Below are 23,034 nucleotides of genomic sequence, written 5' to 3'. Positions count from 1 at the left end.
TCCTGCGCCACCTACGGATCTGCGCCGTCGCCGATCTGAGGGCCCCATCGCTCCTCCCTCCTCCCCCCCTACCCCTCACTACCCGGTGAGTTGCGCACGTGGTGGGAGATGTATGGCGGCATGGGGCAGCTGGCACGGCTGGAGGAGCGTCTCCTCCTCCTCCACTTGCAGGAGGAGCCTCCCTCCCGTGGTGGATGGCCACTGCCACGACGGCGCCACCGTCGCCTCCATGCGGTACTCTGCCTCCATCTCCGGCAAGCCTGCGCGGCTTCCGAATCGGATCGGATTGGAGGGTGACTCGGGGCCATACTTCCAGTAGAGTTCGTTGCCGAACCGGATCGAAATCGAGGCGTACCTGGATTGGAATCGAGGTTGGTTTCTTGCCTGTATATATAGCTGCGTGTTTGGGTATCTTTGACGTTTTTGTGCCATACTGCCAGGAGACGAGGTCCTGCTCGCCGTCGAGAATTGCTCATCAACACACGCTTAGATCCCCTCCATCGACGCCAGCAACTCGTTTGGTCTAGCGTGTTCAGCTTCTTACTCTCCTTGGACAAAAGGTACATAAGCATTTACTTTTTACGAAGCTTTTTGTCCTCTAAATTGTGTCAATCTATTTGACCATAGAAGCTGGCTTGGCGGCTGTGGTGGACTATATACTTTGTTGTAGACCGTGCGATCGCTTGATTATCCACCCAAGGATCCTATTTGTTGCAGATCATGGTGTTTTGTTAGTCTTGTTTTAAGGAACAACTCTTAGGTCAATCATTCAGTATACAAATGCAGAATGCTGCTTAAATTGCTTCAAGTTGATGTTACTTGGCAAGTGTGGTTGTTACAAAAGATTTTACCACATCTATTCCCATTGTATTGTGCCATTTAGAATGCATCTTATTAATATATTAATACAAGATCTTTATGAGGTAATTGGTGTCTGTTACTGTTTAGCAAACAAATTTCTTCTTCCCCCCTCAAGCATGTAGGAGAGCTGCATATCATTGCATTAATAGAAGAAAAGAGTCGTACAGAAACCACACACATCTCCTAGATATAACTCACATTGGCGCCTGTTTTACAACATAGAAACATGACCCGACCAGAACAAAATTCATATGATGAGTAGTAGTATTTGTAGTTGTCATCAAGTTTTAATGTTTTGCCTCACAGTAAGATGGTAGAATGATGGCATTTCTGAAGTTATCTGCTCAATATCTTTATGACAGGCTCCTGCTGATGTGTTATAAGTATCTATATAGAAAAGTTTCAAATTTTCTTGCTCCAGTAGCATTCTACTTGTACTATTCATTTTCAGATATACACTACAAGTTTCAAATTTTGGCATAAATCATCAACTGCTACATAATAGATGAAGTTTCTAGGATCATCCCATATTGTTACTGAATAGAGATTTTTCAATTTCCCGCTTTTGCAGAAAATGGATTCTTATAACATTGAATCAAGCAATGCTGATTGTTTAGATTCTCGACCTTTAAAGAAACCAAAATGTGAACAGTTGAATGATTGTGATCTCTCACCATCGCCTCGATCATCCACCTCCCTGGCATCATCATGTAATAACATTGAATCAAGCCATGTTTATGATTTAGATGCTCGGCCCTTGAAGGAAGTAAAATGTGAACAGATGAATGATGTTGACATATCACTGTCGCCTCCCTCAGCAACCACCCTGCCATCATCATCTCCGGTTAGTGTTTTTCTTGTTCATTTAATTTAGTGGTTTGGTTAATGATTTGACATTTTTATGTTTTTTTTTCAGGAAAAAGATCCTTATATTATTGATTCAATTGTAGCCGAGAAAGTGTCATGTTCTGATTGGATTGACTTAGAATCAGATAATGACAGAAGAATTCTATTAGATGACGAGAAACATCAAAATCATCATGAACAGTTCAAAGTTGATCAAACATATGACTATCTCCCACAAGGTATGTTTGTCTGATTTTTTTTTTACTGTGTTGTTGTTTTGAACTTTTAACATCCCCATAAATTTTTTGATTACTTGCAGATTATGAAATGACGGACCTGGACTATTGTGCTCTAATGACAATTGAATCATCTTTGGAATCTGATATACTTGTGAAGATAGATGACATCTTTGTCACACAATCTCAATTGTCATGCTTGCTAGATCCAAAAAAATTCTTAAATGATGATGTAAGTACTTAAAGTGAATGCTCTTCTATTAACATTTTTTTCTTTTGTAATAAATGTTTTTTATTTGAATCTTTGTAGGTCATCAGCGCTTATATATGTTGCATAAAGTATCAAGCCCATTTAGAAAGTAGGAATGATGTTAAATTTTATTTTGAGAATCCCTTTATTACTGTAATTCTAAAAAGGGATGGCAAGCTTGGTGTAGGTCAAGATGGTAACCATATCACAAAGATTGTGAGAAACTATCTAAAGCATGAAATGGTATTTTCTATTTCTATAATTGTCATGTTTTAATGTTTTTAGATTTTAATTTTTAACTGTTCATGTCTTGTACTAATTCAATTTTTCATTTTAGGTTCTAATTCCAATAAATATCAAAGAAACACATTGGTATTTGGCTATTATTAACACACAGAAGTGTGAAATACAAGTACTTGACTCGTTGTGTTGGGACTCCAACCGAGTTGATCTTGCCGATACGGTCAGTTTCTACAGCATCCATACTTCTTTGATATTATAAATTGATCCTACATTTAAATGTATTTTTTCTGTTATTAATAATTTAACAGCTGCAAGGACTACAATTTCATTTGGACATAATTGGAAGGCAACAAAACTTGATTAGCCATAACTGGAAAGACCTCCAGATTATTTCATGGACAATCACAGAACAAGTACAAGAGCCAATGCAGAAAGATGGGTATGTTTCTAAAATATATGCTAACAAATATAAGATTATTTATTTTCTTGTTTGGAGTACTCATTGTTTTTTAACCATGCAGCTCATCTTGTGGACTGTTCATGCTCAAGTTTATGGAATACTGGACTGGAGATTCACTATCTCATCCTATTACACAGGTTTTTGTTTTTTATCTTATGGAATAATATAAAGTCAATGACATGCTAATTTTTTACAAGTTCTAATAATGATTGGTACTATGCAGGAAGATATTAATTGTTTTAGGTATAAGTTAGCAGGCATTCTATTATGTTGGAAAACAAACACAGCACAAACAACTCATCAAAATATGTCATTGTTGGGAAGTTCAGATGACCAAAAAGAAATCAAGGCAACAGATTCATTATTAGAGGAAACAAAATACCAATCATTAATGTCTATTCTTTCTAAGATAAGTGAAAATGAGTTAGTTGGCGGCCTTTGTGACTACATCAAATCAATTAATTGTCCAGAGACCTTGGAGTAAGAACCTTCTTATTACTACTGTCTATATTTTTTATAAATAGAATAATACAATGTACAACATAAGTATTCCATTTTGTTATTCTCTTGAACTTATGATGATCAGATGTTGCATGCTGCATTGCCCCTTGTTATGAACCGAATGGATATAAACTTTGTAGAGCTATTGTTGGTCTTGCTTGTACATATCAGGGACCTTTTAGCCAATATTTTGTGCAAGTTAACTGTTTCATGGTAATTTGGCTTTGTGTTCCCATATACTATGTTGTAAGTTTATGGTGTACTGTTCCTCCTGTTATATTCTGTTAATAAGACAATTTTTTCTTTGTCTGGACTGTGTGAAGCCATCTTTTTCTCTTAATGCAGAAAAGTATGGGTGAGAAATTCCAAGCCATATTCCATTAGCTTGACTGTCAGGAAGCTGCAAGAAATTCTGAAGGAAGATCTGCCCATGGACCGTGATTGTTTGAATTTGGTTATTCGAAAATTCATGTTTGACGAGATCCAAATGATGAAGAAAACCAAAGGAACAATATCAAAGCATTATCTAGACACGAGGTTTTGGGTATGTTCTTATAATCATAATATAAATAAATTCTTTTTTTTCCTCAGGTTTTTAACCACTATTTTATTTCATAGATGATTACTGATTTTGGACGACACCCAAACTTCCGTAAAAAGTTAGATGTGGAACAACTTGCAGAAACCGTTTGTAGCTGGCCTGGTGTTAATTATAGTGTTTCAAGATGCAAATTGGTAAGACATCACTTCCCTATACCTATAAGCACAACCTATAAGCACAGTTCTTGCTATTATAGCTACTAGCCTTCTTGTACATTTTAATGCTCTTGCTTTTGTTCTAACAAATAGCATTTTGCAGATTCTTATACCAATAGTACAATTCAATAAAACCTATATTCTGTTTATACTAAACCAAGATACAAGAACCGTCTATATTTTAGACCCTACTCCACTTGACCCTGTTTACAAATACAACCCAAATGCAAGATATGTGAAGAAACTTTTATGTATTGCTGAATTTTTGCCAAAAGCCATGTCAAAAGTATGCCCTGGTTCTAGATGGAGTGAGGATGTTTTCCTATGGCGTCAAATAATTTTATCTGATGTTCCTATCGAAAACAGGTAAGCATTCTTATAAGCACTGTTCAGATATGGTAGCTCAGGATTGAGTTGAAGTTTGATTTTAGCACCTGGGTAACACTGCATGTAAATTCTTGAATTTTGACAGCCAGTTCAGTTTAGCTTTCAGCTTGTAGGTTTAAGTTTCTTCTGTTATTTTGGTTGAACACAAGTTCACTGGATGCACTGCTTAGTTATATTTTTTTCGCAAGGCACACCAAAGAATCAATTATGTTAACTTATCATTGGCAGTACCCAGTTCAGTCTGTCTGCATTGTTGAACATATACTGGTGTCCTCTCTATATAGATATTTCCAGCAAATTGCCATCACCCTGGTCCAGCATGAATTAAATTTGGACTGATACACTGAATGAGCTTTTGCATTTATTAGTGCACATAGCAAAAATGGAACTTATTGCAATTGTTACCCTCCACAGCAGTTAAATTCTCTGTTTTCATGTGTGTTGGTGAACATGTTTGTTCAAAGCTTATGCCTACTTTTGCATTTTGTCTCAAGTCAAGTCAGTGGATTAAGTTACTTAGAGCTCACTGCCCTTATTCATCATAAGGGAATGATAAACTTTTGATTTTTTTTTTGTGTGATCTTGATTGACTACCTGTTAAAGTTCAATTTACCGTCATTATTGGATCACTGTGCTGTCTTCTTCTATTTCAGTATTCTCTTTGCTTGCAACTTAGGTGCATTTGTACATGAGTTTTTATATTCATTAGCAAATGCCTAATGGGAATCAATGGATGGGTAGTCCAGTCGATTCATTCAACTGTGCTTTCTTCCATTACTGAATTGAGTATCCTGTTCTCTTTGAGGAACTTAGAGAAAAAAAAATACTGACTGATTGCTCTAACTTGTCAGTGGATTAAGTTATTTAGAGCTCACTGCCCTTATTCATCATAAGGGAATGATAAACTTTTGATTTTTTTTATGTGATCTTGATTGACTACCTGTTAAAGTTCAATTTACCGTCATTATTGGATCACTGTGCTGTCTTCTTCTATTTCAGTATTCTCTTTGCTTGCAACTTAGGTGCATTTGTACATGAGTATAACTTGTAGGTTTTCTGTAAGTTGACATGTGAGTTCTACCAACAATCGAGTCTTTGCACATCTTGCTTGTATGCCAGAAACAAGTTGTAAAGATGTAGGACTAAAAGGCGCTACACAAACTGTACAGTGAAGACTATGTCTTCAAATTCTTTCTTTTAGTAAAACATGCAGATCTGTTTAAGGAAAAGTAGTTAAACCTTCAGTGTTTAACATATTATGAAAATATATGTATTATAATACTCACTGAATTTCTTGATGTCCTTATCTTATCAGGGAACTATCCGGTTATTTTGTTTCTCTCTTCATGTGCATATGGAAAGATGAAGAACTAAGGTTGCCAATTTTAAAGGTTAGTTTCATAAGAACTTCAAATATTTTTATCTATTATTTACACACTTATATGACGCTAATTATTAATTGTTTGCATACATATATGCATGTACAGGATGGCTATGAACTAAGAAAGCAATTTATGGCACAACTATTAACTTACAAGGAGAATGAATGTGAAGATAATATGCCTGCTGGTGTTCGAGACTTTCTTAGCTGTATCAATGCTACAAAAAGTTAGAAATAGTTATGCAAGCACAGAGAATGTATGAGATCATGTTTAGACGGTCTATTATTACCGTTGGACCTTTTTGTTTATAGGAATATTTATTATTCACTCATTTGTAATATGTATCATCAGCTCAGTGAGATGTTGGTTTTGTTGAACTGCTATGTATGCCGTACTGATCCTTACATGCAAAGTAACTCTATCTTAATGAAAGCTCCTTGTAAGTCCACACAAAACCGTGTTTCAGCTGGTTGTTAGTTATAGAAGTTCCTGAAAATCTGCAAACTGAACAAGAACAGTTATATACATTCAGATAACCGCAGAAAACTTTTTTGGGACAGGGCAAATATTGATTGTGCATCAAAAGCGAAAAAAATTATAAGCACCGAATCTATTTCTTTTTATGGGGTGCGCTACAAAGGCACTTTGGTCAGCAATGTAGTCATGAGTTAAACATATTTCAATATTATTCTAGGTATTTCTTGACGTTTTACTGGCATCCTAAACTATACATTGAAGCCCATAAACAAAAGCGGCCCAAAAAAGCCCAAAAGCCCAACAGCCGACCAATTTCTCCGCGTCGATCTGCGCCAGATCGGACATTTTCCCCTCCGGACTTCTCGGGTGAGGGAGGAGAGAGCCGCCGGCGGGCGATGGCATGTGTCGCCGAGTATTGTCGCGCCGCCGTGGGCCCTCTCGCCGAGACTTGCTTGCGGCTTTAGCTGCGCGCAGCTCCGTCGAGGGGATCCTCGGTGGCACGAGCAGGATTTTGTGTGTATCCGGAGCAGCCGACGAGGCCGGCGCTGCCGCCGGGGATTTCCGGTTCGCTCGCGTCGCCGCGATGGAGCCCTCCGAATCCAACCTTCGCCCTACACCCCATGTCCAGCAACGACATCCCGTCGCCGATCTGAGGGCCCCATCGCTCCTCCCTCCTCCCCCCCTACCCCTCCCCGGTGAGTTGCGCACGTGGTGGGAGATGTATGGCGGCATGGGGCAGCTGGCACGGCTGGAGGAGCGTCTCCTCCTCCTCCATTTGCAGGAGGAGGCTCCCTCCCGTGGAGGATGGCCACGGCCGCGACGGCTCCATCTCCGGCAAGCCTGCGCGGCTTCCGAATCGAATCGGATTCGAGGGTGACTCGGGGCTATACTTCCAGTACAGTTCGTTGCCGAACCGGATCGAAATCGAGGCGTACCTGGATTGGAATCGAGGTTGGTTTCTTGCCTGTATACATAGCTGCATGTTTGGGTATCTTTGACGTGTTTGTGCCATACTGTCAGGAGACCAGGTCCTGTTCGCCTTCGAGAATCTGCTCCATCGACGCCAACAACTCGTGGTACATAAACATTTACTTATTACAAAGCTATTTGTCTCTAAATTGTGTCAATCTATTTGACCATAGAAGCTGGCTTGGCCGCTGTGGAGGACCATTTTATGTCATTTGTGCTTTTCTGATTGTATTTGGAGGACAAGTAATCTGGCAGAAATATATTTGCAGTAATGCTTTTATAAGATTCATTTCTGACTACATTTCAGAAATAGTATGTTACAATATGTTGGCCTGATATTGTTTATGATTGTATCCTTGCCAGATTATGAGAATCGGATATTTAATGGTAGTATTGACTTCAAAATTTCTACTGGTTGATTCAAATCTGCTGCTGTTACTTGTGTTATACTGACAATTATTTTCACCAGGCATATCCGATCTTTGGACATTGTTGTTGTTGTGTTGTTGCGAAGCTTTGCTAGGCATATCTTTGACGTGTTTGTGCCATACTGTCAGGAGACCAGGTCCTGCTCGCCGTCGAGAATATTCTCAAATTTCAGCGATCTTGGTAACAGCCTAAGATTCATGTATGCAGTTGCTCTTCTATGATGCATACTATCGATTCATGTACAGTCGCTCTTCCAAATACTATTGTACTATTAGTTGACCATTATTGCCTAATAGTCAAACTTCCCCATAAGACCATACAGCAACAGCAAGGAAATAGACATGCATGTAATCTTTCGTTGTGGCCAAAACTCCTCCATTACAGCAGAAATTCTGAGTGGCTGATTTGAATTCTTCAAAAAAATGATTGGCTCTGCATACTCTAATGAAAATCTAACATTTCAAATGGCATGAAACTAAAGTTCCGAACCGAAGAAAAAGCACTCATGCCTCTTTTTACCTGAGCTGCTTGCTGCAGCAGGATCTGGCCTCCAATCCAAGAGCCCATGGTTTCTCTTAACAGTCCAAGAGGCAAGAAGGAATTTGGTAGCATACATGCTAACAACCCATAATATGAAGATAGCGTCAATCTTCATCGTATTAAAACATGAATGAAAGAATGGTCTACCACTGGTCTAGGTGCCCCAATACGTATTATGCATTACTAATGCAGATTATCATTTTGTGGCAGCATCACACACCTGGATATGGCACAGTAAGCTTCAGAATTCAGTGTCATGTGAGCTTTTCTGATTATATTTGGAGGACAAGTAATCTGGCAGAAATATATTTGCAGTAATGCTTTTATAAGATTCATTTCTGACTATACATTTCAGAAATAGTAATCTGCTGCTGTTACTTTTGTTATACTGACAATAATTTTCACCAGGCATATCCGATTTTTGGACATTGTTGTTGTTGTGTTGTTGCGAAGCTTTGCTTTTAATGATATATGGGAAAATTTCTGAAAACTAATAAGAGTTTCATGTCTACTCATTGAAAAATACGAAACTCATTCTCGGTGATCATTCTTTATTAAATATGCTTTAATAGCTTAACTCGGTCATCATTCTTTATTAAATATGCTTTAATAGTTTAACTCGGTCATCATTCTTTATTAAATATGCTTTAATAGTTTAACACTTTTGTCAATTCCTAAACATTCTGTTGCACAGGTCAAATAGCCAGTGCATGCGGATGCTTTACATTGGACAGTTGCACTTTAACTTCATCAAAAAGGTAATTGAAGAAAATTGATTTTGTTTTGGCCTGTGCACTCTATCGCATAAAATCCTGAGTGTAGAAGCCCATGTATAACACTGCAATCCTAGGACAATTCAATTTAGCACTTCAGCTCTTCATAGTTGGAAGCAAGGTTCTCAGACAAAAAAAAATATAAATACTTACAGTTGTGTTAGTTAAACCTTGTATATCAATTTTTCTGTGTTTAAGATTATTTAGTCATCGAGACAGTAATCTTTGTTGGTCATTTGTAGCTTTACATTTAACAAAAACTATTAGGCATGATACATACTTCAGCACCCAACTCCATTGCAGCTTCTGTGATTTCAACTCTAATAGGTTGTTGGTTTCCAGAAAGAGTAACCTGTTGCGTGAATCAAAATCAACTATGAAAACAGATAAGCATGTAGATAAGCATGGGAAGTAGAGAAACACAAAAGAACATAAAGTGCTAAGAGTTAATGTTCCGCAATCCTGATAAATACATAAGTAAGGCACATAAAACTCCAAAAAAAAAACTTAAGGGTACAGATCTGTACGTTTCTTTTCACACTTGGTCATTGGATGGCCAGACGAGAGAGATAGGATTGAAAGTGGAAAAGACTATTAAAGTAGTAAAAATAATAATAAATGTGTATCGCCCACTCAGCTAGAATGAGCTTATTATATATGATTCTGCACATGCATGACACACATGCACCAAAGGCAATCCAGTATTTTTTTCAGTGCTGTTTTCTCACTGTTATGTTACAGATTGCATAATACATCTCCTTTCTGAATTTAAGCAAACCCCTTTCATGCTACTTGCAGACAACTCAAAAGAAAAGACTTTAAAGCTGCAATCCTCACTTGTCATTGGAGTTATAAGTGGATCACCTTCTCAACATAGCACACACATATAGTTGTCTCCATCGAGCACTGTATAATCAATGTCAACTCCTGGTATATTGAATATGATTCAAATCTTCGTCAAATCATTAAACACAGAATTAATGTTTGACTGTCTCATATAACTTCATAATATAATGTATAACTCTTTGCAGAAAAACCATTTGAATCACCAATGCAACTGTTGGATCCCAAAGAGCAGAGAAGAAAAAGAGATAGAGAAAGGTATGCACGGATGAGTTATGAAGAAAAGCAGGAAAAACTCAAAAAACGTCGTGAAGCCTATCATCAACAAAAAAGAGAAAAATGCTCACAGATGACTGATCAAGAAAACCAGCAAAAAAAAAATGCATGCATGAGAGGGAAAGATATGCAAACATGCAACAAAACCAAAAGAAAGCAAAGTTAGAGCAAGATTACGCTAACCGTGCACGACGACGTGACACCCTAAGCAAGAATTCAATTGCAATGGAGAACCCTGCAAATATCGCAACAGATAATTCAAAAAATGTTACTCAATTTGCCACAAGCATAAGACAAAGGAAACACGTAACACCAGGAGAAAGAGAAGCATTGCTAGCCTATCGTGATGAAAAGTTGACAGATAAAATAATGGAAAAAACACATGCCACATCAGATGAAGACTGTTCTACGAACACCAAAGTCATAGATGATCTAGAATCTATAAAACATCCAACAAACATGAAGAAAGGTAATACTCCCAATTGCATATATGACTCACAATCAGATTTTACATGCATCAATTTTTACAATGATAACAATCTTTCATGGACAGATATCCTTTATCCAATGTGTCCAGCAACCAAGGATGTAGAAGAACCAAATGAATCAATCATTGATGATGAACCATATGGTAAGGATATATAATTAATTTATATTCTCATGCAATAGAAAACAGCATATAATTCACATATTTCTATGCAGATGACGATGGAGTTGTATATGAAGAAGACACCGATGAGGAGGAAAACATAATTTCTGGTCAAGGTATGATAAACACATTAAAATATTTTCACATCACAATGTGAGTACTTCTCTAATTTCTTTAATCCTACGAATCATAGCAGAATGGGAAGATACGGAGGTACAAATAAATGAAAATGAGTCAACCGTTCCCGACCATACCGATGAGGAGGATAACATAATTTCTGGTCAAGGTATGATAAACACGTTAAAATATTTTCACATCACAATGTGAGTACTTCTCTAATTTCTTTAATCCTACGAATCATAGCAGAATGGGAAGATACGGAGGAACAAATAAATGAAAATGAGTCAACCATTCCAGAGCATTCAAAGATCAATGATCCATATGATCTCGTCTATAGTAACATACCAGACAACACACACAAGCTCAAACCTGTTAAAAATTGCAAATATTGTGATGCAAAGAAATTTCACCACGAACCTGAAGGCCTATGCTGTCGAAAAGGACAGATAAAACTTGCAAATCTTGAGACACCACATCAGCTCATGAGACTATGGACAAGCAATGACTCTGATGCAATACATTTTCGAAAGAATATAAGGTTTTTCAATGGCCACTTCTCATTTACTTCTCTATATTGTCGCCTCGATAGAGATACAACAACAATGAAAAACAGCGGTATTTACACCTTCCGAGCACATGGTCAGATCTATCACAACATACGCTCATTTGGAAAAGATGGTTCAGATCCTAAGCATCTAGAACTCTACTTCTATGATGATGATCCAACCCTAGAGCATCGTTACCGCTATTGCCGCAAGGAAATGTATGAGCAAGACAAACATGTATTACTCATTATAACCAATACTCTACGCAACAATCCATACTCTGAACAATTTAGGAGTTTGGGACAGGAAGAAAACCTTGAGGATTACCGAGTGATGTTGAACCTTGACCAAAGATTGGACCAGAGGACATACAACGCACCAATCACATCGGAGGTAGCTGCAGTTTGGGTTGAAGGAAATGAACGGAGGAATACTTTTGACAGAAATGTAATACTACATGGGAACAACAACGAAATACAAGGAATTCAATCATACGCTGGATGCTACGATCCATTATCTTATCCTCTGTTCTTTCCAAGAGGTGAATTGGGATGGCATGCCGATATCCCAAAGGTTGGAATTACTACGGAAGATGTAAAGAAAGCTCGTGCTAATCAAAATAACAAAAACAATGACCCAGGTAACTAATTCAAATATTAGCCTTCATAGTTACATATACTAATTAAATAATTGACTATGCCGTTAACAATCAGTTCTATTTGTCCAACACAGATTCAAGTGGTAGATTGTGGGTAACCATGAGAGAATACTATTGCTATAAATTTCATGTGCGACCAAACATATTTAACCCAATACTATACGGCGGACGACTTTTCCAACAATTCGCCGTGGATACATACATCAAAATTGAGAGCTCACGACTGGACTTTATATGGAATCATCAGAAAGAAATAAGGGCAGATCTATACCAAGGCCTTCTAGATAGCATTCATGCGGGACAAGACAGGGGAGATGCGGTCGGAAAACGGACAGTGCTTTCATCATCATTTATTGGGGGTCCTCGAGACAAGATGCGTCGGTACCTAGACGCCATGGCTTTAGTTAGAAAATATGGGAAACCAGACATATTCCTCACGATGACATGCAATCCCAACTGGGAAGACATCACGAATGAACTTGAGTTTGGTCAAACACCACAAGATCGCCCTGATCTTGTTGTTCGTGTTTTCAGAGCAAAACTAGAAGAAATGAAAAAGGAGTTGTTAGAAGAGCACATCCTAGGCAAGGTGAAGGCCTATACCTATGTTGTAGAGTTCCAAAAGAGAGGTCTACCGCACGCTCATTTCTTGCTTATAATGACCGGAAAATATAAGCTTACTTGTCCAGAGCAATATGATAGACTAATCTCGGCGGAGCTCCCAAACAAACAAAAGTACCCAGAGTTATACAAGATGGTTATCAAACATATGATGCATGGACCTTGCGGTACATTGAATAAGAACTGTGCATGCACGAAGAATCGAAAATCGTGCAAGAACTATTATCCAAGGCCATTTAACGCTACTACCATTCAAGGCAAGGATTCTTACCCATTATACAGGCGACGCGATGATGGCCGCAATGAAATAGTCCGAGGGCACAAACTAGATAACAGGTGGGTAGTCCCATACAACCCTTACCTCCTACAAATGTTCAATTGCCATATAAATGTCGAGGTATGCTCAAGCATAAAAGCTGTCAAATACCTATACAAATACATCTACAAGGGGCATGACCGTGCATCTGTATGTGTAAATGGGACAAGCGAAAAAGAAGACATCGATGAGATTAGACAATACAGAGACGCGAGATGGGTGACACCACCAGAGGCACTATGGAGGATATATGGCTTCGAACTAAGCAAGACAAATCCTCCAGTCATGCAATTGCAGCTTCATCTTCCAAACATGCACATGGTTTCATACCATGGAAAAAAAGAAATAACGGAAGTTATCAATCGTGAAGGTGTTGAGAAGTCAATGCTAACGGCATACTTCGAAGCAAACAAAATACACGAAAAAGCACGAGGCATTCTGTACCGTGATTTTCCAGAACATTATACTTGGCAAACCCAAGGGAAGTTTTGGCAACAGAGGAAAAGGAAAACGTTGTACCAGGTTGGGAGAATCGTCTCAGCACATCCAGCCGAAGGAGAAAGATACTATCTTCGAGTTCTCCTGAACCATGTGAAAGGCGCAACCTGCTACGAAGACCTACGAACAGTTGATGCAAAAATATTGCCATCATTTCGTGAAGCTGCAGAGAGAAGGGGCCTCATTGAGGCAGACAACACGTTAGATGATTGCCTGACGGAAGCAGAGTTATTTCGGATGCCATCCTCACTGCGAAGGCTATTTGCGACGATTCTTGTGTTTTGTGAGCCCCACGATATCCGTGCACTATGGAACAATCACATCGAGGCAATGTCGGAAGACTATCGACGAAACTGCAAAAATGCAAGAACGGTCGAACAGATGGTACTAATCAATATTAGAGAAATGTTGCAATCGATGGGAAAAGACATACGATCATTTCCTCTTCCAGAGATCGACGAGCAAAATGACACAAAAGACAATACACCTAGGGAGATTACCGAGGAAGCCAACATCGAGGTGGACCCTGAGGACATGGAATTGCCTAAACACCTAAATGACGAGCAAAAGGCCGCCTACAATGAAATTCTAACAGCAATTGATAGAGATGAAGGAGGGCTATTCTTCGTAGATGGACCGGGAGGAACGGGGAAAACTTTTCTATACAGGGCATTGCTTGCAACAGTCCGTGGACAAGGAAAAATAGCTTTAGCAACAGCAACCTCTGGTGTCGCTGCTTCCATAATGCCCGGAGGAAGGACAGCGCACTCAAGGTTCAAAATACCACTAAGGATAGATGATGGGGCTATTTGTTCATTCACAAAACAAAGTGGGACAGCCAAGCTACTTCAGGCAGCATCGCTAATCATTTGGGATGAAGCATCGATGACTAAGAGGCAGGCAATAGAGGCACTGGACAAAAGCATGCGTGACATAATGGATGTACCAAATCTTCCATTCGGTGGCAAAACAGTGGTATTTGGGGGAGATTTTAGACAAGTTCTGCCGGTTGTACGAAAGGGTACAAGATCACAAATAGTAGATGCCTCACTACGCAGATCTGAACTCTGGAATTGCATGCGTCACATGAAGCTTGTGCGCAACATGAGGGCTCAAAATGACCCATGGTTTGCAGAATACCTATTGCGCATCGGTAATGGCACTGAGGAGACAAACGATAAAGGCGAGATACGTCTGCCCAAAAATATATGTATTCCACGCACAATGGATGATTCCGGACTTGATAAACTCATCGACAGCGTCTACCAAATGAACAACGCTTGCCTGGAGGATCCAAATTACATCACATCAAGAGCCATTTTATCCACGCGTAATGACTGTGTAGACCGCATAAATCTGAAAATGATTGAACGATTCCAAGGAGAAGAGATGGTCTATCACAGCTTCGATAGTGTAGAAGATGACCCACATAACTACTATCCCCTGGAATTCCTAAACACACTAACCCCAAATGGACTACCACCACATATGCTGAAGCTCAAGATTAACTGTCCAATAATACTACTCAGAAATATCGACCCAGCTAATGGACTATGCAATGGCACAAGATTGGTGGTACGAGGATTCCAGAAAAATGCAATCGATGCAGAGATTGTACTAGGACAACATTATGGGACACGAGTTTTCTTGCCACGAATCCCGCTGTGCCCCTCTGATGATGAGATGTTCCCATTCCGTTTCAAGAGGAAACAATTTCCTGTAAGACTAAGCTTCGCAATGACAATAAACAAAGCACAAGGACAAACAATACCAAATGTAGGCATCTACCTGCCTGAACCGGTTTTCTCTCACGGTCAATTATATGTCGCGCTTTCTAGAGCAACAACAGCCAAGAACATAAAGATACTAACAGCTGAAAATGATGATGAAGATGAGGACAACAAGCAGGAGAAAAGGAAAAAAAGGAAGACAAAAAGGGACATGTCAGATAAGAAAGAGGTCAATCAAAAAGACACAACAGATAGATACACGAAGAATATAGTGTATTCAGAGGTCCTCACCAAATAGGTACTAAGCTTTTTGTAAGTTCTATGACAAATTACTCATGACGGTTTTATGCATGTGTGGACCAACTAAAGTTGATATTTATTATTTATGTTACAAATAGGTGATTCTCCTGCAAGCTACAACAAAACAACAAACTTTCTGAAAGGTAAGCCATGATTGCTGTACTCGGATTCCTATGGATTTCCTAGCTGAGACAAAAAAAAACTAAAATTGCTATGGATTTGCTTGCTGTCCAGGAAAAAGACAATTGGTGCGAACTATGTAAAGATGCAGAAAAACATAGGAATATACTTTCCCTGTCCAATGAACATGTTCATTTTCTGAATTCAATAAAGCTGACAAAGGGTAGGCAAGCAAAAGAGATACTGTCGTTGGATGGTGTATGAAAAAGAGACTTTTGCAAAGGTATGTAATCTACAGTTATTTTCATATAATCTAACTGTGACAGTGTTGGTAGTGAGCTTAGAAATGATTTGTTTTATTTTATATGACTACCAGAGAACAGATTATTCTATATACTGAATTCATTCATGTTCTAAAGACTTCAAAATTCCCTGATTATGTAATTACAATAAACTGTACTAAATTCAGGGATATAAGCTTCAACAAGTTGACAGGCCAAGTTCCAGCAAATTGTGGAGAAATGATGACACTGCAATATTTGTGAGATAATAGTTCTGTGAGATTATTATTTTAACTTCCAACTTTTATCTTGATGTTTTTAACAAATGGCTTTCTATCCTGTGTTAAGTGTCACCTTTAATTTTCCAATGGAACCTCATTTCATCCGATGACAGAAACCAAGAAATTCCTGTAACTAACTTCCTGCCCCAGGTACTGCACTGCCAACTTCAATCAAAAATGTTTTCAGTCTGTTCCTGTTTGTTATATTAACATTTAACAGGGAGCAAAATATCCTAACGCCTAGGAGTACTTTCTTATCAGCTGTTGTGCAGGAAATGTTACTTCATGACAGGATGCTTGCCAAGACATTTGGTCCTGGAAATACTACCCCGCTTATATCAGCAGCTATGAGGAGCCATATCAAAGTTGTTGAACTGTTGTTGGAACAAGATTACTTTGGATTGGTGAAATGGCCAGAGACAATGGAAAAAATGCCTTACATTTCGCTGCTCGACAGGGACATGTTGGAATTGTCAAAGCATTACTAGAATTTTATGACAGACATAAGAGGATCATACTTCCAATTTTATGACAGATTATGACAGACATAAGAGGATCATACTTCCAATTCCATATCATGTATCAGGATATGTGAAATTCTGTGGTGTTTCATGTTCAAAATACTGTCGGTGTCAAACTGATCAATTTTTTCCGTTCAAAATATGATCTATTGACTATTGATCATTGATGTTCATGAATCACTGCTGCCTGACTACTTTCACTTAAAAATGTTGGATGGCATGATGCCATGTCTAATGGTGGGGAACATTGGTTACTGGCAGCATGTGGGATCAAGCTTGCCACAGCAAGGTATGGTGTGTTTGGGATTGATTATGAGGGCCACGGCAAGTCCATGGGTGCCAGGTGCTACATCCAGAAGTTTGAAAATCTTGTGGCTGACTGCGACAGGTTCTTCAAGTCCATCTGTGGTAAAAACATATTTCTACCATTTTCTTTAACTGCAAAAGCTTAAAATGTTTCTAACAAATTTCTAGCATTACTGACTTTTACTTCAATTGCCACCGCAACTTTGAACTCAATTGAAAAATGTCATCACAAGTATATAGTGTAAGAGTTTACAAAGTTTCATTTCGTTCTAGATATATCCTTCTCTACTTAAATAATAGCTAAGTTTGGCATAATTCTTTAAAAAAACTCAGTTTGGCACAGCACAATTTGAAGTCTACTAATTCATGGGAAACATTGGGTAAACTCTTTTGCAGCCATGGAGGATTACAGAAACAAAAGCCGATTCTTGTACGGCGAGTCCATGGGAGGAGCCGTGGCTCTACTGCTGCACAGGAAGGATCCGATCTTCTGGGACGGTGCTGTCCTTGTAGCGCCAATGTGCAAGGTGCCGTATCATACTGAACTTTGCCATGAACTATGATTGCTTGGTTGCTGAGGTGTGGGTTGTCCGCAAAACTGCAGATATCAGAGAAAGTGAAACCACACCCCGTCGTGATCACCCTCCTGACGCAGGTGGAAGAGATCATCCCGAAGTGGAAGATACTCCCCACCAAAGACGTCATCGACTCTGCGTTCAAGGACCCTGTGAAGCGCGAAAAGGTCAGTAAACATGAACTTTCTGAATTATTGTTTGCGGAACAACCATTGGTGATCTGAAACATTAGGAAGATTGAGACTGTCCCTGAATTGAGTTCTCGTGCAACCATGAGCAGATCAGGAAGAACAAGCTCATCTACCAGGACAAGCCCCGGCTTAAGACAGCACTGGAGCTGCTCAGAACAAGCATGGATGTGGAAGATAGCCTGTCAGAGGTACTATAACCACATGACACTTGAGTTAGTTTACTGACTGAATAGTGCTAGGCTCTGAAGCCTGAAGACTAGAGAATATTTTTGGAGAAATTCTGCAGGAGATGCTGAAAATATTTTGATTGTAGGATAATTTAAATCGGTCAAGAAATGTGTCGTTCCCAACTTTGAAAAAAGTTGCTACTGATCTTACCGTTCCCGTCACATTAGTAGCAATTGAAGCACTTTTGTACAGACCCGTAGCAACGCACGGGCATTCCTGCTAGTCTAGATATAATTTCACACTTTTCCTTATTCGGTAGAGACCTCCTTGCCATGCTCTAGAATCGTCCGTCAACTATCATCGCTGCTTGCACCAGCTTTAAGCCTGAAACACAGCCGGCATCAGCCTCTACAACGCAACTTGATCAGTGTCCCACGTCTTCTTTCCTTTCTCTCTAACGCATGCAAATTTCTCTTTCTTACTTCTCCTTTCTTCCAGACGTGTTGGACAGGAACGATCCAACATTGTATTAAACTGCTGGTCAAATCAACTCCTCGTGAGTACTCGGATTCCTGTCAAATAGCAACCTTTCCTTGCGTCTCCTATTCAGAAAAAGGAAAAGATACAAATATCCCCTCATCAGCCGATGTCTTTCCTTGCCCCGGATTTCACGGTCAGCACTGCTGTTACTGTGTACCAGGGTGCGGAAACAAACACTGAAGCCCGGGCCCTGTTATTGCTTGCTGTGGTTGAATCAAGAGTCCATTCGATGAGAGGCCCAAGCCCATCCACCTCTTTCAATACCTAGTACAGGCCTTTTGAGTCTAAGGTTTCTTGTCTGCACTCTTGATCGATTGTATATGATTACGTACGTTATCCAATCGATCAAGAGCTAGCTAGTACTCATATTTGCATTGCCCCCAGCAGATGGCAACGATTATATGACATGGATGACTAAATACATACAACTCCGTGCTATTGTACAAGATTATGCTTATATGATCCGTAATCTGAGGCCGGTTCATCAGTACTAGTCAGGCAAGGATACAAAACCCAGCCTCCCAGACTATTGCTTGAGACTTTGTTGAGGAGATGGTACGATAGCGATGGGCAGGGTGTTGTTAATTTGCTTTCCTTCATGGCCACGCCCCATGGTTCTATTGTAGTCGACTACCTACGACGCATTCATCCATCTCGATCTGCCAGGAACACAGACAGACAAAAAGTGGTTGATTCCAAGCACAACCGAGCGAGAGTCGCCTTTATTTTCACCAAACATTATTGTCTTGATTCTCACCGAGCAAGCAGGCAGCACAGTCACAGAACAATTGTGTGCATCCTGCTATGCAGATGTCTTGAGGATGTAATGCCCTTAAAATCTAATGAAATTTCCTTTATTGAAAGAAAAAAGAGGATGAAAGATCCCTGGGGAGAGGGAGGGAATTAAGGGATCACACAACTGAAAGACCGTTTTCCACACCCAAATATAATCTCCCTTCAATTTGTGTACTAGACTAGATGATCGTCCTCACATCCTTATTGCAACCGACTAACACCACAACTGCATGCACACGCTTATTATACACAGGCAAGCAAAACTAGCTGACAGATAATAATTAATCAGGCGTCCGCGGCGAGCCCCTCGTCGGCGGCGGTCTGGAGTCCTGATGCCCTGGCGTTGCGCACGGCGCAGTTGAGGCGGATCTCTCCCTTGTTGCCGGTGAGCACGTCCATCTGGCTCATCTTCACCATGGACCTTGCGAACTGGTCGAAGAAGGCGCCCTGGTTGAGGGAGAAGCGGGTGGCCATGCGCTTGGTGGCCGGGTGGTCGATGAGGCCCTGGTCCGACTTGAAGAGCCCCTGCTTCGCGATCAGGTCGAAGTAGTACTTGTTGTCGAAGGCGTCGGGCGTCCGCACGTCCAGCACCTGCGTCACCACCGTCCCGTTGGGGTCCTTGGCGCACTTGGCCGTCAGCTTCTCCCTGAAGGCCGGGTCCATGGTGTCGTCGGCGGTGGGCGGCAGCCGGTCGCTGAAGGAGTTGCAGTGGCTGAGCCCCACGGTGTGTGCGCCGGACAGCGCCACCAGGTCCGCCGTGTCCAGGCTGCGGTTCTTGAACGCCTCGATCAGCGTCGGCACGTCGAAGGAGGGGGCCGGCAGGGTTCCGACGAGGTTGCTCGACGCCGGCGCGAGGCCGTCGCGGCGCCCGAGGGGGACGTCGAAGTAGGGACCTCCGGACGCGACGACGGCGTCCCTGGTGGCGAGCGTGGTGATGTCGGCGCACGACACCTTGGGGCCGCACGCGTGGTGGAGGGCGGAGCGGATGTCGTCGATGAGCTTCAGCGCCGCGGGGCGCAGCGTCACGTTGGGGATCTCAAGCTGCTCGCTGTTGGAACCCGACAGGAGCACGGAAGCGTCGCAACCCTGTTGATAGTTGATGTTAGTCCACGTAAGTATGTCAGACGATGGCCGCCATCTGTCGATCACGAACCTGCTAACTGAAACCAACCTGCGGGAAGCAGTCGTGGAAGAAGATGCGGATGAGTCCGGCGGCGATGCCGATGTCGCGCCGGAGCGCCTCCGTGACGTGCCACCGCACGATGCCCTCCACCGAGGGGCACGACGCGTCGTAGAAGCTCCACGAGAGGCCGTCCACGATGGGCTCGTTCACGGTCACGGTGGCCGACGAAAGGACGGCGCACAGGGCTGCAGATGAGATGGCAAGGAGGAGGACGGCCACTCTGCTGCTGGAGCTGGCCATCTTGCTTTGCTTGCCTGCAGCTGGTGTGTGGCTTGCACGGGTGATGCCGCGCGTGCGTTATTTATGGGCCGTTGCCGTTATGGATCTATTTCTTAATTCTCCATGGCCTACGACGACGACCACCACATTGAGGCGTGCTCTGAACTCTGTCTGATCCACAAGGTCATCACAGGCTACATAAAGCATACAGTTTCCTTGCACCTTCCTTCCTTCCCTTCCACATACAATGCACATGCACCTAATCCTGCTCGATCCGCCCTGGATATCCAGAGTTGGGGGGGGAGGAAACAGAAGCAAAACAAAGCTGACTAACTTCCTTTTGCCAGCACGTGTATTCTAGCTCTATCCTTTTTTTGAATCATAACCGTGCTACGTACATGACAGGTACTGAAAATGTCCCATGCAACAACGCATGCACTAGTTGATGTAGATTAACAACCAAGATGTATATCTTGTCCTTACTTAGATAAGCTTCTTATTATTAGGGCCGTTACGTTCGTTGTGTTGATAGAGAGTGCATGCCTTTCCCATTTGGATGCCAGTGCCAGCAGGCCACTTGCACATGATCATGACAAACAGAGTGCTTAGTTTTCGCCGGACACGTGCTCTTCTCATCATCTTCTGGTTGTTAATCTTGACTTGGATCGGGTCAGTCATCCAGTCTGCAGTAGGCGGCAGCATGCGTTCCTACTTAAGCTTGCCCTCCTAAAGTGAAGCTCATTGTGTTCATCCATCGTTCTATCATTCGCAAATTAACTTTGCATCCATGTGTATGTTTGATCCACCGTACAAGAGACCTGTACTATTGCCAATCACTGATTATTATGATTTTATAACCACTAATAAAATACCATGTAAAGCAATTATATATGATACAAGATGGATTTTGCACGGCCAAACTAATAAGCGTGAAGTGAGGTCGAGTATTATTTTGGTGGGAAATGGTGGGCTTATATGTTGCTGATAACAAGGATTGTGTTACATGGGCCCCTTAGTTATATGGTTGCTGACTTTTGGCCAACTGCGACTCGTGCATGCATGACACCTTTGGCCTGCTTGTGTTGTGACTTGGACTTTCATTTGCTATCTATCTACTGTAGCCAGGGCCCGATATGATATTTGCAATGTACTATACTATACATAATCCTCGATGACACCGACAATAAGACGCGATTCTTGGCTAAGTTTGAGGTGTTGGTCTTCGCGTCTTGCCCACAAGTTGTTACTCTATCATATCATGCACGCATAGAGTAAAGCAAGTGTGGTGGTACGGTGACAGCACATCTGCATGCATGTGCTTCGGATCGTGAGTGGCATCTGGCGCATACTATATTATTATTATTATTATTATATATGTAATTTCCATGCAGCTTCCACCTGCAGTGCACCCTGGCTGCCACAAGCCCACTTGCAATGCTCTTTGTTTGAGATGAGAATAGACGATCGATAAACGAGGAGCCCACTGCTTGCAAGGTAGCAGCTTTGCTAGCTGAGGACACCTACCCTACCCGTCAGCGTCAGGAAAGCCAGGCAGGCAGAGTGCTTATTTTGGGGGGACACGTGCTCCGGAGGATCCAGCCACAGTCAGTCAGTCTCGGCGGCGTACCTTTGATTTTCTATGTGATCCTACTAGTACGATAATAGCTACTAGCTCTAAGAAAAGTCGAGGTCCGTCCCTCCGGTGTCACTTCGTGTCACTTTTCTTCAATATTGATAGATTTTGCTATATATATACACACACTTATACGTTACGTATAGTTAAGTGAATTGTAGAATAATAAAAAATAATATATAATTTTAAAACGGAGTAAGTACTTAAGAAAAAGTTGGGAATCAACTTTGCCTTGGATCCATGAATCCATCCACCCACTAGGGACGTACGGTCATGGACACCAAGCCCGTGCGTAACTATAATCGCCTGTGACTCACGACGTCGCATTAATTTGCACGGAAAGAGAGGACATACAGTCACGACCAGATACTAATTATAAGTCATTTCATCTTTTTTGAGAGGCAAATTATTTTATATTTCACCAAAATTATAGAAAGGATCACAAAAATTTGTGGCACCGAATAGATATATTATGAAAATCTATTTAATGAAGAAACCAGTAGTACTTATTTACATCATGAATATTAGTGCTTTATTGTACAAACTTGAAATGCT

General features: G+C 41.0%; 3 protein-coding genes and 1 long non-coding RNA gene across 4 annotated transcripts; 2 read left to right on the top strand and 2 right to left on the bottom strand.

The window, feature by feature from the left end:
• Positions 1-8,121: 8,121 nt before the first annotated feature.
• Positions 8,122-8,586, bottom strand: LOC117849926 (uncharacterized). Its single transcript, XR_004639126.2, has 2 exons — positions 8,317-8,586; positions 8,122-8,238 (listed from the first exon to the last, which is right to left on the bottom strand). It is a non-coding gene; the product is annotated as an uncharacterized lncRNA (long non-coding RNA).
• A 2,102-nt stretch (positions 8,587-10,688) lies between these two features.
• Positions 10,689-16,836, top strand: LOC140222074 (uncharacterized). The gene is made up of 6 exons (XM_072292252.1): positions 10,689-10,698; positions 10,783-10,860; positions 10,932-11,031; positions 11,165-12,183; positions 12,276-12,790; positions 16,621-16,836. The coding sequence occupies exons 1-6, from the start codon at positions 10,689-10,691 to the stop codon at positions 16,834-16,836; spliced, it is 1,938 nt and encodes a 645-aa protein (XP_072148353.1).
• Positions 16,837-17,081: 245 nt separating this feature from the next.
• On the top strand, positions 17,082-18,153 carry LOC117850404 (caffeoylshikimate esterase). Its single transcript, XM_034732229.2, has 4 exons — positions 17,082-17,277; positions 17,572-17,702; positions 17,780-17,917; positions 18,031-18,153. The coding sequence occupies exons 1-4, from the start codon at positions 17,097-17,099 to the stop codon at positions 18,136-18,138; spliced, it is 558 nt and encodes a 185-aa protein (XP_034588120.1). The 5' UTR covers positions 17,082-17,096; the 3' UTR covers positions 18,139-18,153.
• A 1,336-nt stretch (positions 18,154-19,489) lies between these two features.
• Positions 19,490-20,962, bottom strand: LOC117847231 (peroxidase 12). Its single transcript, XM_034728399.2, has 2 exons — positions 20,616-20,962; positions 19,490-20,530 (listed from the first exon to the last, which is right to left on the bottom strand). The coding sequence occupies exons 1-2, from the start codon at positions 20,865-20,867 to the stop codon at positions 19,730-19,732; spliced, it is 1,053 nt and encodes a 350-aa protein (XP_034584290.1). The 5' UTR covers positions 20,868-20,962; the 3' UTR covers positions 19,490-19,729.
• Positions 20,963-23,034: the final 2,072 nt, after the last annotated feature.

This window comes from Setaria viridis, chromosome 3 (assembly GCF_005286985.2).
Source record: "Setaria viridis chromosome 3, Setaria_viridis_v4.0, whole genome shotgun sequence".
Classification (NCBI taxonomy): Eukaryota; Viridiplantae; Streptophyta; class Magnoliopsida; order Poales; family Poaceae; genus Setaria; species Setaria viridis.
Note: the sequence above shows the minus strand (reverse complement) of the source record. Positions and strands in the feature narration are given on the sequence as shown.